This window comes from Ochotona princeps, chromosome 10, assembly GCF_030435755.1.
Source record: "Ochotona princeps isolate mOchPri1 chromosome 10, mOchPri1.hap1, whole genome shotgun sequence".
In the NCBI taxonomy this organism is placed as follows: domain Eukaryota; kingdom Metazoa; phylum Chordata; class Mammalia; order Lagomorpha; family Ochotonidae; genus Ochotona; species Ochotona princeps.
The window spans coordinates 21870711-21885623 of NC_080841.1; the positions used below are offsets into that span (position 1 = coordinate 21870711).

General features: G+C 39.8%; 1 protein-coding gene across 3 annotated transcripts; it reads left to right on the top strand.

Annotated features, from left to right (window-relative positions):
* Window positions 1-18: 18 nt before the first annotated feature.
* On the top strand, window positions 19-13677 carry TATDN3 (TatD DNase domain containing 3). 3 transcript variants are annotated; one of them, XM_058669164.1, is made up of 10 exons: window positions 19-130; window positions 1728-1760; window positions 2631-2704; window positions 3211-3295; window positions 5129-5191; window positions 6006-6115; window positions 6272-6318; window positions 7237-7349; window positions 10864-10944; window positions 13151-13677. In XM_058669164.1, the coding sequence occupies exons 1-10, from the start codon at window positions 65-67 to the stop codon at window positions 13292-13294; spliced, it is 816 nt and encodes a 271-aa protein (XP_058525147.1). In that variant the 5' UTR covers window positions 19-64; the 3' UTR covers window positions 13295-13677. The 3 variants fall into 3 exon arrangements, with proteins under 3 accessions (XP_058525147.1, XP_004578714.2, XP_004578713.2); XM_004578657.4 differs by having other exon boundaries at window positions 6272-6327; window positions 10867-10944; window positions 13151-13673; XM_004578656.4 differs by having other exon boundaries at window positions 6272-6327; window positions 13151-13672.
* Window positions 13678-14913: the final 1236 nt, after the last annotated feature.

The following is a 14913-nucleotide window of genomic DNA, read 5'->3' on the forward strand; positions in this document are numbered from 1 at the left end:
GCACCCCCCCCCCCCCCCGGCGTGTTTCGAGAGCTGGGCGGAGGCAGCAGCAGCAGCAACAGCGATGGGGGCGGCGGCCTTGGGGCTGGTGGACTGTCACTGCCACCTCTCTGACCCCGACTTTGACCGCGTACGTGAGAGCGAGTTGGGAATCGGGCGGAGCTGGGAGGCCTCCATCCTTTCCCCCAGAGTGGCTTCTCTCTCTTCTCTTAGACGGGAACCCAGAATCCTCAAGCCCTGGTCTGTGGCCTTTTGGGACCCAGTCGATTCCCGGTTTAACCTAATCAGACCAGCTTCTCTTTGGGATCCTGATTACCATTGACGCATCCCACCTCTGTAAGGCGTGTGTCTGCTGCTTCCAGGACCTGTAACCCCCAGCTATTGATCCCGCCTAGCTGAGACACCCTTTCCCACACACCATGCGCCCGCATACGCGAACACACACACACACACACACACACACACACACCTGCACAGTGTTGCACTCACTACTTTGAAAACTGAAGACTGAGGCTACAGAGGAAGATCGGCAGTCTCAGGCCCCCAGGCAGGATAGTTTGGCGCGTGCCTGGTAAGTTAGGAAGACAGCTGTGAACCAAGTGTGGAGAGCTTGGCGCAGGTCAGGAAGGTGTTTGCTTTCTAATCGCCGTGCATAGCCGTGAACGGGGTTTTTTTGAAAGGGGGAGTGACTATCTGATAGCCATTGTAAGACTGTCTTGTTGGGCTTGGCAACGTGGCCTAGTGGCTAAGGTCCTTGCCTTGATCCCATATGGCCGCTGGTTCTAATCCCGGCAGCTCCACTTCCTCTCTGTCTCTTCTCCTCTCAGTATATCTGACTTTGCAATAAAAATAAAATAAATCTTTAAAAAAAAAAAGAAAAAAAAGACTGTCTTGTTGCTGTGGGGCACAGAGATGGAAGAGAGAACTGCAAGCTCAAAATCCTGTCCAGAGGCTTTGGTGTTGGTCGGTGCCATAGGAGGGGAGTTTGAAATGAATTTAGGATATACTTAAGAGGTAGGATGGCTAATATGTGCTGGAAAAGAAATGTGACTCGCTAAGGTAAGGGAGGAGAAGCCGAGGGTGACTTGGAATGTTGGCTTGTGCTGTTAGAAGAAAGGTGGTAAAGTGAAAGAAGACCAAGGTTTGCGGAGGGGGTGGGGACGCAGAGGGACGGAATAGTTTGTGGGGAGAAAGTAAAGACTGTTACTTGGCGCCTGTTAGGGAGTCTGAACCCATCCAAGTGGAGGTGTCGCAGGTATAGTTATTTTTAAATGTGTATCGTGGGTTCAGGGGAGAGTTGCAAGCTGGTGGTAATAAGTGGAAACTCTGCAGAATGACATCTGAAACTGTGACAACAGGAAAGACCAGTGACAGCAGGAGTGGAGATAGGAGGTAGAGGGTCCTGCAGTGAGCCAGGAGGGACGGCCAGCTGAGGGTAGAAAGTAGCCACCAGTGAGAGGGGGTGTTGCAGAAGCTGGAAGTGGAGAACGTTTTTCCAGAAGGGAGGAAATAAGCTCTTGAAGGGTCTCAGACACTGGTGAGAGGTGGAGGAGGACAGACATTTATATCTGACAACAGAGGTGGCCAGTGCAGACCCTCCGCTTCTGGTCACCCTGTTTCCTGCCATCCTTGTCACCCGCTGTTCAACCTCATCATAGACATTGACAAAGCCAAGAACAGCTGCATAGTCATACAAAAATAACGGTGCTGATTTCTGCTTGTTTTAGGATCTGGATGATGTGTTAGAGGAAGCCAAGAAGGTAAGTCTGTAGAATTGCCCTTGTTTTCCCCTGTAATTTCAAGGTAAAAGAGTTGGAAATTTAGAAATAAGGTGTGGGTTTTGTTTTATGAATCGGTACTGAGCAGCATTCATGAAGCATTCACCGTGGGCGAGGCACTGAGTTAAGCCCTTTCTGAAATGTAATGTTGCACAACAACCTTCTGAGGAAGTTACTGTTTTGTAGCCCACCACTCCCCACAGATGAGGGAACTACGACCCAGAGATCAGTAAGACACATGCTATGAGGTGATAGGGACCAGTGAGTCTAAATCCAAAATACATTCTCACAGCCATCATACTTACAAAATTAGAGAACCCATTAGTCCATCTGTCACTTCTAAAATTCACACTGTTATGAAGATCATGAGTGTAGTATAAAAGCTTCCTGAAACATGTCAATCTGTCTGGAAAAATATGTTTAAGAAGCTTCTGTGGACTTCAGCCTGTCATTTTATGGTCTTCCCAGAAGGCAATAGAGCCAGAAATGGTTGCCATTACATTCTTACATACAGCTAGCTGTCACTGTGACAGCTTCGTTAGGAGGTGGACATTGGAGTTACACAGGCCTAATGACCTTGAGCAAGTTGTTTAACTCCATTGAAAACTTTATCTCCTGATGTGCATAGTGGATTATAACAATGGCCACCCCACAGATTTGTGTCGAATAAATGAGGTAGCCATTACTTAATACTGGGCCTGATACACAGTTAGTACACATTGGTAGCATTATTATCGTAATGGTGGAACATGCATGAGCAAAGATAACTAAAGATACACAGAAAGCTTTCAAGTTTTATTTAATTTGTGTTAAATATGCATATTATCTGGGATTCCATTCTTTTTCTTTCAGGTCAACGTTATGGCCCTTGTGGCAGTTGCTGAACATTCAGGAGAATTTGAAAAGATTATGCAACTTTCAGAAAGGTGTTACTGCTAATTAAGATTTTAAGGAATTGATAGGGTGGGTATTTGACTCAGTGGTTAAGATGCTGTTTGGGATTCCTGTATCCCATAATGGAGTATCTAGGATCAAGTCCCAACTGCACTTGGAATTCCAGCTTCCTATTAATGTATTTATTCCCTGGGAAGCAATGGCTGATGGTTCTTGTCACTGACATGGGAAACCCAAATTGAGTTCTGGGCTCCTGGCTTCAGTCTGGCCCAGGTGCAGTTGTTGCAGGCATTTGAGGAGTGAACCATCTCTCCCTCTTTGTCTCTCTCTACCTTTCATGTAAATGATAAATAAACCACATTTAAATTTGGCAGAGTTGCTGATTAGGAGATGGTTATATGTCAGATTTTTTATGTATTAAAAGAGGATAAAGTGTCAACAAAGCTCTAAGAAGAGATTCTTTTCTACTTGCTCTTTAGAGTAACATTGTAGTCTACTAATTTATTACTCCTGCTTTCTTAATTTTCCATGTTTTTAGGTATAATGGGTTTGTCCTGCCATGCTTGGGTGTTCACCCAGTTCAGGAACTATCATCGGGAGAACAAAGAAGTGTCACGTTGAAGGTAACAGTCAAATCAAACATGAACTACAAAAGATGATAATGCCTGTTGTGATTCAGTAAACCTGTTTCAGTTTACATTCTTTTTTTAAAGATTAATTAATTTTTTTTGAAAAGCAGATTTTACTGAGAGAGAAAGAGAGGTAGAGAGAAGGGCAGGAACCCAAGCCCTTGGACCATCATTCACTGCCCTCCCAAGCGCAGTTAGCAGGAAGCTGAGTGGAAAATGGAGCAACCTTGACTCAAAGTGGTATTCCAGTATGGGAAGCTGGTGTCACAAGTTGCTGAGCAAACTATGTGGTGGTGCCAGCCTCAGGAGCCAAAGGTTTATGTAGTACCAGGAAAATGTTTACAGTTTGATGTGGGGAAAAATCATCAAGATTTCAAAGGGTTTATTCGTTGTGTGTGAGAGCATGTAAAAATATATTCTATTAGGAAAAGATTAAAGAGAAAAATACAGAAATGAAAGTAATTCTCATTAGCTGGTAGTATTGTGTGTGACCTTTTTTCCCTACAATCTTGCCATATGGTCATATTGCTTTGGCATACCATATGATAAAATATCCAGAAAAAAAAAGATATAAATTCATACGTGCCTTGATATAAGGGAACAGATGAGTTCAGGTAAGTAGCGCATTCTTTGGAAAGTGCTCTCAAATCTGTTCTGTTCTATTGCTTGTATGTCTAATTACGAGGTGACCCACAGATGTCCTGTATTTTACACTTTGTCCCAAGGCAGCACCACAAGGCTATGGGTTCCTGAGTGCTGTGTTATATTTGGGGTTGATAACCCCATTTCATAAAAGCAGTGACTCTCTGTATCTACAAATAAATGAAGACAGAGGCCCAGTTCTTTCAATAAGAATGTAGCTCTATATTATAACTAGGACAGCTCTAATTATTTAAACAAAATTGTTTTTCTATATTCTCAGCAGTATACAAGTCAATGTTGATTATGCTTCATCAAGTCCACTAGGATGCTTTCTGAAAGCCCTCTCGTATCTCTGTCTCTTCAGGTATAATCACCAAAGCTCCTCCTGTTCCTGCATCATCTGCTCATACTCTCTTTTCTTAATCCCCTGTTATTCTGGTTGTCCTCAATTAGCAGGACTTTGCAATCCACATATCCTGAAACTGAAATCTGCAAAGTAGTTCACAAGTATATCAGAGCAATTTCTGTATGTTTATCTTTGCTCTGCTTTAGGAGAGAACCAAAACAGGGCAAATTCTTTGAAATATAAAAGATAATATCCTTAAAATGAACATTTCACAGCCACTCCAGAACCTAGCAAGCAAGTATGTCTGCGATATGTGTTGTTCATATTATTAAACCTTTGGGACAAACAAAATTAATAAAACGAGTGTAAAGGAAGTATATTATTATAAATTCATGTACCAATACTACCATACCTAACAGGAGAGCACAATTTCAAAAACTCACATACAAGTATGAGCACCAGGTGGCTCACTTCTCTCTTTCTCAGATATTCCAGGAAATTTTAAATTACTTGGTCTTTCTCAACTGTTTTCTGGAAATCCATGACAGACACTCTGACTGGAAATACCTCCTAAACAAGAGGCAGTGTTTAAGTGACAGTCTATTCAAAGTTACATTTTTGTAGCCTAAGTGGACTATGGGATATATTTCTGCTCAGATTTACAGATAGAAGTACTCACCTTTATAGAAGGATTATCATTTTTAGTTCTTTGACCAATTAAATGAAGTAAATGTATGTAAAGCAATAGCATAGCATAATCGCCTGCATGCAGTCTGTGCTCATGAAATGCCAGTTCCCTTCTCTTTCCATTTTAACAAATTTACTTTTCTTTCTCCCAGGATTTGGAGGTTGCTTTGCCTATTATTGAACATTATAAGGATCAGTTACTGGCAATCGGAGAGGTAAATACTTATTTCAAACAACCTCTAGTATAAATCCCCATGATCTATACTGGAACACATTTCCTAGCTTTGTACTGAGGATTATAACTGACTTGGATAATTATCTTCACCTTCAGCTGCATAATAATCTGTTGACCCTTTTGATAAACAGGAATGAAACCATGGGAAGAGACACTAATATTCCTAAATATGCTATGTTTTTTCTTTAGCTTAATATCGGGTCATTGCTCTGGTTAGTGAAAATAGTTTATATGGTTCGTCACAAGTAATTCAAAACATTTTTAAATGGACTAGAGTTTGTAATTAAAAACACTTTGTAAAGTGTTTTGATCACTTAGTAATAAATTCCATTTCTAATTAAAAAAAAAAAGGCAAGACAGCGCACAAATCCAATATGCAGACCATAGAATATGTGCCAATTGCTGTCAAGAAAAGCAGTCATCTGTGACTAAACAGCTGTTTGTAGCCATTGACGACTTGAAATGTGGCCGTTCCAAAGTGAGATATGCTAGAAATATACAGCACACAAAGTTTTAAAACATACATGTATGTATAGACCCATTGTATTCTTATATGAAAAACAACTCAATTTCTTATATCACATTTTGAAATAACATGTTGAGGTAAAAATATAGTAAAATGAATTCCCCATGTTGCTTGTTAAGATTTTTACTATGGGTCCTACAAAACAAAAAGTTGCAGATGTGGTTCACAATACTCATGTTATATTTCTACTGGACAGCATGATCCATAGTATGTCTTATGGGATTCATTAAATTGTAAATATGTAATTCTCTTTGATTTCTTGTTATAGGTTGGATTAGATTTCACCCCCAGATTTGCTGGCACTGATGAACAGAAGGAAGAGCAAAGACAAGTCCTCATCCAACAAGTCCAATTAGCCAAAAGACTAAATTTGCCTTTGTAGGTTAATTACCTTTCTATGGTAATAGTTGTGGAGCAATCAGATTCCTCCTAAAGTGGAGCTCTGCATTTATTTTTCTCTAAACTACCTTAGTAGAACAAAAATAGTACTGTTAGTTTGAAAGCATTAAAAGGAATTATGTTATTGTTCAACAGAAATGTTCACTCTCGCTCAGCTGGAAGACCTACCATCAACCTCTTACGTGAGCAAGGTACTTGGGTTCCTTGTAGTACTGTTCACCTTTGACAGTTAAGGTTCATATTTTCACAGAGCCAGCCATGTTTTAATTTGATTTCTGAGTGCGGAAAATGGGTTAAGAGTGGAAGGACAAGTCAACTGAGGAGATTTTGCAAGTCGGGCTGTTGTCAACAAGATTTTCAGTCTGATTGTGTCGTCCCAAGATAGAAGAGATGGAAACTTGAATTAAATAATTTATACTCCTTAACTTAAAAATTAGCAGCTCCAATTTCTTAAGTCACATCAATTAAAGAAGTGGGAAAAGCAAAGCAAAGAAGGGCAGTCATACAGCAATTGTATTGGGTCACTTTTGCACAGGTGCCCCGAGTGTCACTGTCGAACATTTAAAGCTTTGTCATCTTAACCACCTGTTCCTGAGTAAAAATGTGGCATTCTTGAGCTTTGCAAAGTACTATCAGCAGAATATACTCTGAGACCTGCTCACACAGAAGGAAAACTGACAAAAGTTTGACAAGTAGTACATATATGTTTATATGCCTATAGGTGTGTGTGCATCTACATACAATATACAGAAACATATGCTGGTTAGTTGGAACCTACTAGATTGATTTTATAACTCACATATGGTCATAACCTACTCACTAATGGTCACACCTACCATTTTAAAACGCATCGCCCCTCTCTCTGCCCTCCTCATCAGATTGTCTTAGAAGTTGTGTTTCGATTTTAATACTTTTATTTTGAAGATTAAGAATTTACAACACACATTTATCCATCCTTTAAAAATCATAGAACCTCATGTTTATATTGTGACCAACATTTACTTCACATTTTCAGGTCTTTGTTGTTCAACATGATTAATGAGATAACCTCTTGTTAAGGAAATAAAGTGGAATTCTAATTTATCTTTGATTTGGGGAAGGTGCTGAAAAGGTCCTACTGCATGCATTTGATGGTCGGCCGTCTGTAGCCATGGAAGGAGTGAGCGCTGGGTATTTCTTCTCCATACCCCCTTCCATCATAAGAAGTAGACAGGTAAATGATTTCATTAAAACTCGTCTAAAGCTTGGTGAAGCACTGTCTCGACTTTGAGCTTGTACTGCCGCCATATGTGCCTTTCTGGTGGGTCCTCTGTCTCCACCACTAGTCTGCAGCAACTACAAATATGATCTCTGTCTGTAAGTTTTGCCTTTTCCAGATGTCCAATAAGTGAAATCATGTATGTTTCTTGGGTGGCTGGTTTCCTTTACTGAATGCTTTTGCTTTATCTGTGTTGCTGCATACTTGAGTAGTCCTTTCCTGTGGGCTGCTGAGTGATACACATAGATGTGCTGGAATTTATCCGTTTACCAGGAGATGGAGAGGTGAGATGTACTGGTTCTGGGGCTATTATGGGTACAGCTGCTGCAGGCATTCACACACAGGTCTTTGTTAATTCATGTGGTAGTGCTGAGCTTCATGGGAAACCGTCAAACTGCCCTCTGGAGTGTCTAAACCAGTTCAAAGTTCTACCAGCAATGTGCCAAAGTGTTTGTTCTGCATCCTCATTGGAACTTAGGGGTTGTCTTTCTTTTTAAGCTATGCTAAAATCGTGTAATCATTCGTCATGGAGGGTTTCATTTGTACTTCCTCTTTGAGCAATGATGTTAATCATCTTAATCATTTTTTCACAGATTTGTTTACCATCCATGCATCCCATCTCTCCTCTTTTCTGCAATTCCTTCAAATATTTTGCCTGTTTTTAAATTTGATGTTCATGTTATTGAGTTAGCCGGGAGATAACACACACACATACGTGTGTGTGTGTGTATATATATATATATATATATATATGTTGGATATAGTCCTTTATCTGCTCTGTGCTTTCCAAAATCTTCTCCCAATTTTATTAGTATCTTTTTTTAAAAAGCAGCTTTTTAATTTTGATGGATTTTGGTTTATCAGTATTTTCCTTTTAGGGTTTGTGCTGTTAGTAACCTAAGAAATCTGTCTAACCTATGATCATAATTTTTCCCCTCTGTTTCCTTCTAGAACATTTTTGTTTATGAGGTAAGGGATCAGTTAAGACTTATTTTTATACCCTGTATCAATTATGATACAATTTTTTTTTGAAAAAGCCCATTGTATGTCATTGGAATTACTCTTGTACTTTTTTTTGAAAATAAATTGGCTATTTGTGTAGGTCTATTTCCAGGTTTTAGGTTTTTGTTTTTCTTTTATTTTGTTGGCTGTTCCATTGATCTGTATTCTGTCTTTATGCAACTATTACACTGGCATGGTTATAAGTTTTGAAACTGGGTAATAAAAGTGCTGCAATTAGTTCTTTGTTTCCAAATCATTTTATCTAAGTCCTTTGCTTTCCCTATAAATGCTAGAATGAGCTTCATAATTTCTACATAAAAGCCAGCTGTGATTTTCATTAGGACTGCATTGACTCTAGATAAATATGAAAATGGACATAAACACAGGGATGGGAAACATCATTTGGTCTGGCCTTGTGCATGGACGGGAATGAAAACCCAATACATCTTAAGCAGACTAATTTATAAGTTGAATATCTGCTATGGCCTGTGAATGACGTTAAGTATATACAAATGGTTTTGGCAGAGAAAGCGTCCCTCACCCATGGTTTAGATTGTTCATTTCTGTCATCAGTGTTTTCCAATTTTCAACTTAAATTATTTGTATTTAATTTTATCTCTCCCTAAGTATTTCATATTTTTCATGCTGTTATGAATGTAGTGTTTTTTGAATTTCAGTTATCCATTATTTATTGCTTTTATACAGAAATGAAATTGCTTTTATTTGTTAAACATATATAAAGTGATCTTGATAAAAACATTTATTAACCCTAATAATTTTATAGCTTAGTCAGGATTTTTTTAGATAGACAATTATACAGAAACAGGGTATTTTACTTTTCCATTCCTGTATACCCTTTATTTCTTTTTTCTTGCTTTATTGAGGAAAGTCACGAGTACAATGTTGAGTTGAAGTGGTTAAAGTAGACATTTTTGCCTTTTTTCCCCCCATTTTGGGTGGAAAGCAATCATTATCTTTCCATTATTCATAATTTTAGCTCTAGAAAACTCCCATTTCTAGTTTGCTAAAAGTTTGCACAAAATTGGTTGACAGATTTTGCCAAATATTCTTTTCCACATCTACTGAGATGATCCTATGTGTTTTCTTTCTTTTTATTGTGAATTGCATGGACTGATTTTCATTTGTAATTTATTTGAGAGGCAAAGAGAGAGGCTGAGAATTTCCATCTGGTGGTTCCTTCTCAAAACTTGCCTACAAAGCTGAGGCTGGGCTGGGGCTGCTGCTGGGGCTGCGGCTGGGGCTGGGGCTCCTGGGCTGAGGCTGGGGCTCCTGGGTTGAGCCAGGAGCCAGGATGGCATTCCAGGGCTCCCATAGAGTGGTAGGAACCTGTAAGTTGAGGCCTTACTGCCTCTGAAGGTCTGAAGTGGCAGGAACTTGGGTCAAAGGCTGACAGCAGGACTCAAACCCAGACACTCCGAGGAGGGACACCAGCATCTTAGCTTCCAGATTAAACACAAGCTCTGGTTGTTGAGGCCATTTGGGGAGTGAATCAGTGGATGGAAATTCTCTTTTTCTTTCTCTCCTTGTCTCTTTCTCTGAAAGTCCTTAAAATAAATAAATACTTTCAAAATATATTCATTCAGATAAAATAAGAAGACACATTGCTTTTTGAGTGAACCGCCATCCTCTGGTACACTCCCCAAGTGGCTGCAATAGCCGGAGCTGAGCAGATCCAAACCTAAGAGCCAGGAACTTCTTCCATGTCCCCCACATGAGTGCAGGGTCCCAAAGCATTAAGCCATCTTCTACTGCTTTCCCAGGCCACAGGCAGGGATCTGGATGGGGAGCGGAGCAGCCAGGACACCAACTGGTGTCCATATGGGATCCCGGCACTTGCAAGGCGAGGACGTTAGCCACTAGGCTACTGCACTGTGCCCATGAATGCAGAGTATTTCACAGTGAGAATGCAGCATGATTTACTTCAACACTGGCACATAGGTATACTTGTCAGTTATCTCCAATAAATGAACTTTTAATATGAATTATCTCATTTTCTTCAAGGACATTTTCATCAGTTTAACCTTCATCTGTCCGAACTAAAATATAGATGTGCATAAGAACTCTAGATTTGTAACCCTAAGCCATGAATGACTTAAACACTGGATTGAATAACTGAGTGTGGTAACAGTGGAGGAGATCCAGAAATCTCTGCCTTAGGTCTTCCATGCATGTGATTTCAAGGCTCTGAAAGTTCTTGCTTTGCACACTTAATTTTTATTATGGTTACTTCTTGGTCCTCTGAACATTTTGGGTGATTTTGACAATGTTTTAGATTTTAATGTAACTTTTACTAATGGTATAATGAAAACATGGTAGGCATCCAGGTAATATCTATAAATGTAAATATTAAGGCATAAATTTTAGAGTCTTACAGCATAAGACATTAACATATAGGCTTAATGCTCCTTATTCTTGTTTTAAACTTCCTTTCTCTTTTTTTTCTAAGAAGCAGAAACTTGTGAAACAGTTGCCTTTAACGTCCATATGCTTAGAAACAGATTCACCTGCACTAGGACCAGAAAAACAGGTAAATGATTTTCCTATTTCAACATTATTTACATTGTATCTTTCATGTGCGCTGCTGTCAGCTTAGCTTTGTTTCTCTTGCTTCTGTAAATAAAATTAAATCTTACTATAATATTAGGTTATGGTTTTACATTAATTTTATTTCAAGTCTTTTCTAAATATTCCTGTTGTGTATCACAGAATATTAGTGATATGAAACATGTCCTAACTTACGTAATAATGAGAGACTGGTATACAGGAAAAAGTACCGGGTCTGAAGTTAGGAAGATGTAGATTCAGACTTCTGACTCTGCTCCCCCTGGCTAAGAAAATATGGTTGGTTTATTTGGTTTTTTTTTTTGAAGAGTTAGAAAAGTCTTAAACTAGAACTATTTAATATCCAAAAGTTCCTTCTGTAGTAGCAGCCAAGAGCAGAAATCTGAAGTTAGATTGCTTAGGTTTAAGCTCAACCAAACTACACAGAAGCTGGGCAGTATGGCTTCTTTGTTACAAAAATGGGACGCTAATAATAGTACCTATCTCACCGGCTTGTTTTGAGGATTAAAGGAGAAATTCTGTAAAACACTTAAAGCCTCCATACAAAAGATTAGTAAATAAATGTAAATTTTTATTTCCTTCCAGGGTTTTTTATATTTATGTATGTACATAGATATTTCAAAAAATAAATTTAGCCTGAACACATTATTTTATAACTTGCTTTTTAAATGTCTATTTAATATTTGTAACTTGTTTTTGTGTGATGAGCCTCTGTAGATATTAATAAAAAAAACTTTTCTTTGTCGGGTTTAATAACACACAGTCCCAGTGTGTGAATATACCATAGATTTAACTTGATTGGTCATTTAGATTGTATTATAAGCAATAGGATAAACTTCCTTGAACATAAATCTTTGACATTTTGTTTCATTAGATTAGGTTACCTATCACTGATAGTTCTTAAAATTTACCTTAACAATAATCTTATATTTGTGAGCATTATCATCTTCAATAGATTGTTACCAAGAACAATAATTTCTTTCACCAAATCTTGGTGCTATTGGTGTCCACTTCCCTGTTTTGAAGCTTGAAACTGTTTTTTTTGGGGGGGCGGGTTGGTAAAAATGGGAGAAAATTCTAATGCCTCTAGCCATAAGGGATCACTTCCACTGAGAAGTGAGCAGTAAGAACTCAAAACTTTGAAAACATTTGGGGAAATTGGCTTTCTGTTAATTGGCAAAAGTTCCAGTCGGTCTCTGTTTTTGCTGGGATGTATTATGTTGTATGTACACATTCATGAACCAGAGTCTACTGAGATTATGGTTCAGAAAAACTGACTGGTAAAATCTTGATTTTGTTGTTCCTTTATCTCAATGAAAGCCCACTGGAACTCCAAAAAAAAAAAAAAAAAAAAAAGAAAAAAATATTGTCAACTACATGCCACTGATTGCAAGTAAATTTCAGATATTCTAGAAGGGGGGAGGGAGGTATGCACCTTAAAATCAATGAGTTAGGGACCAACATTTGTGGTTGCAGTGGCGTTAAGCCACCACTTGTGATGCCAGCATGCCATCATTGAGTGCCAGCTGTTCCCACCTTCTGAGTCAGCTCCTCAGTAATGTTCTAGGACGGCACCAGAGGCCGGCCCAAGGACCTGGACCACAGCCACCCGCGTGGGAAACCCACATGGAGCTTTGGGCTCCTGGCGTCAGCCCAGCCCAGCCATCTCTTTCTTTCTCTGCCTGTCACTCTTCCTTTCTAATAAATAAAATCTTTTTTTTTTTTAAATCAGTGAAATAACAGGACATAATCTGTCTAGTCTTTTGACACATTTGGAATCCAGCTGTCAGTTGGCTGGTGAAATAAAAGGTGACCTTAACAAGCACTCACTTATGCAACAAACTGAAGGACAGTTAATCCATCAATACATCATCTGATGTTCATTATTTGGACTATTTGCAGTATCCACTCTTAGCTTCCTATGGTAGGAGTCTGGGTCCTCAAGTGTTAATAGTCTGATGTTCTTTTTAAAAGTAATACATCCTTAAAACAGTCGATTTGCTCACCATAGCTTCCTCTTAGCTCTGATCATCCAGTTTAAAAAAAAAACAAAAACAAAAAACCTCATCAGCTATTTTCTGTCAACTCATTTTCTTCTGTTTTATCCAGTCTCTGATGATCTGCTTCCTGTGAGTATCAGGATTAATTAATACTGCTCCATTCTGTTTCAGGTGCGAAATGAGCCCCGCAACATTTCCATTTCTGCAGAATACATTGCCCAGGTGAAAGGGATCCCCATGGAGGAAGTTATACAAGTGACAACACAGAATGCATTGAAGCTGTTTCCCAAGCTTCAGCACTTGCTAAGGAAATAGTTGTGAAATCATTCATTGCAAAACCAAACCAACTGTGCAGCATCTGAGAAAAATGTTCTGATTAAGAATCTGGGTAGAAGAAGCTATTTCATAGGAATATTGAAGATTATAGGGAAATAAACTTGGCTTGAGTCAAACTTTGGGTTCTGATTCTGGTCCCATGTTGTTCTTCAACTAGCCAACTTCTGGCAGGTGACTGGGAAAACACTACGGCTTCTCTGAGCTGAAACCAGATGCTTATGGGAAAGGTGGCTCCCAAGGACAAGGCGTACTCATGGCTGTGACAGCATGGAGTAGGCTACAGTTTGATTCTTCACAGCCTGTTTTCTTCCCATGGGATCTAACTGGTGAGAGACATCTAATTCCTTATACTTTCAGAAATCTTTTGGGGATGGGCAATTAAATATAAAAAAGTTATCTGTAGCCATTTTATGTCACTCTCTTAGGTATGTTCTTATTCAAATCATCTAAATCAGCTCTCTCAGAGTAAGTTCACATAATGAAACAAGTGTAACTTTTGTAGCTTTCGTCTTCAGCCAGATGAATGCCACTGGTCAATAGATTCCACTTCTGGGACAGAGCGGAAGTGACTAGATTTGTTGTCACTTCAGGTAGGATCAGAGTCCAAAATACTCATTGTCTTGTGACGTCTGGGTTTAGCAACTGAGGCTGCTGTAGGGAGCACAGCAGAGGACAGAGTAGAAGTTAACAAATGAAGGGATGAGGAATATGAGGAGAGACTTCCAAAAGGCAGTGGATTTAAGTTCAATCTTGCCCTAACTGAAGTTAGGTGAAGGAGTGCTGGAGAAACACGCAAGCCCACAGAATCACAAGGAGTTCTACCAAGCGAGAAGCAAGTGGGGGAGCATGTGGACTAGGGCTGTAGAAAAATGAGGTTAAGCAGGTTGCTCACTGGGCTGTATAGGACCGGAGCTCACTTACTGTGTGATCGTCTCCTGTGACCCATGGTGGATGGAGCCTAAGAAATGACACTACAATTGATCATTTTTTGTTTGGGCTGTGAAGCCTATGGAGATAATCCCCCATAGGTGCCTGCACACTGGGAGGCCGAGGCACTGACAGCATTCATTCCAGGCTGCCTCCTTAGCAGACAGACGTGATCTCAGGCTGGACCGTCCCCTGAGCAGCTCAGCTTACTCTCCAGGGTAATAAAGATAATGCACCCCAGCCCCCAACCTCCAGCCAAGGTTGTTTTCTCAAGCTTAGGGCTCACTGGTGATGAGCAAACCTGACTGTGGACGTGATGTAGAGGAGCAATGGGGAGGGCAAGGGGAACTACCCTGCACCTTAGCCTGAGCGTGAGGCTAGTTCTGCTGCCTGTGCCCAGCCAAGAACCACGTGTCTTTTGTCTTCTGTAAGTGCCCATGAAACTATGGCAGGCTATCCCGTCACAGTTCTAAGCACCAGCTATTTATTTGCCCTTGGGAAGGGAACAACTTGTTTGAGTCTGCCTATTTTTCTTAACATACCTTCCTAGTTGGTGAGTCCTATCCACACTGCGACCTTGTGCAGCCCTAGCTGAGGGAGGGTTTTAAGCAGCTGACTTACCGCCTCCCTGCCAATACTGAAATCCATTGCTTGCTTGCTTGCTTTTCAGA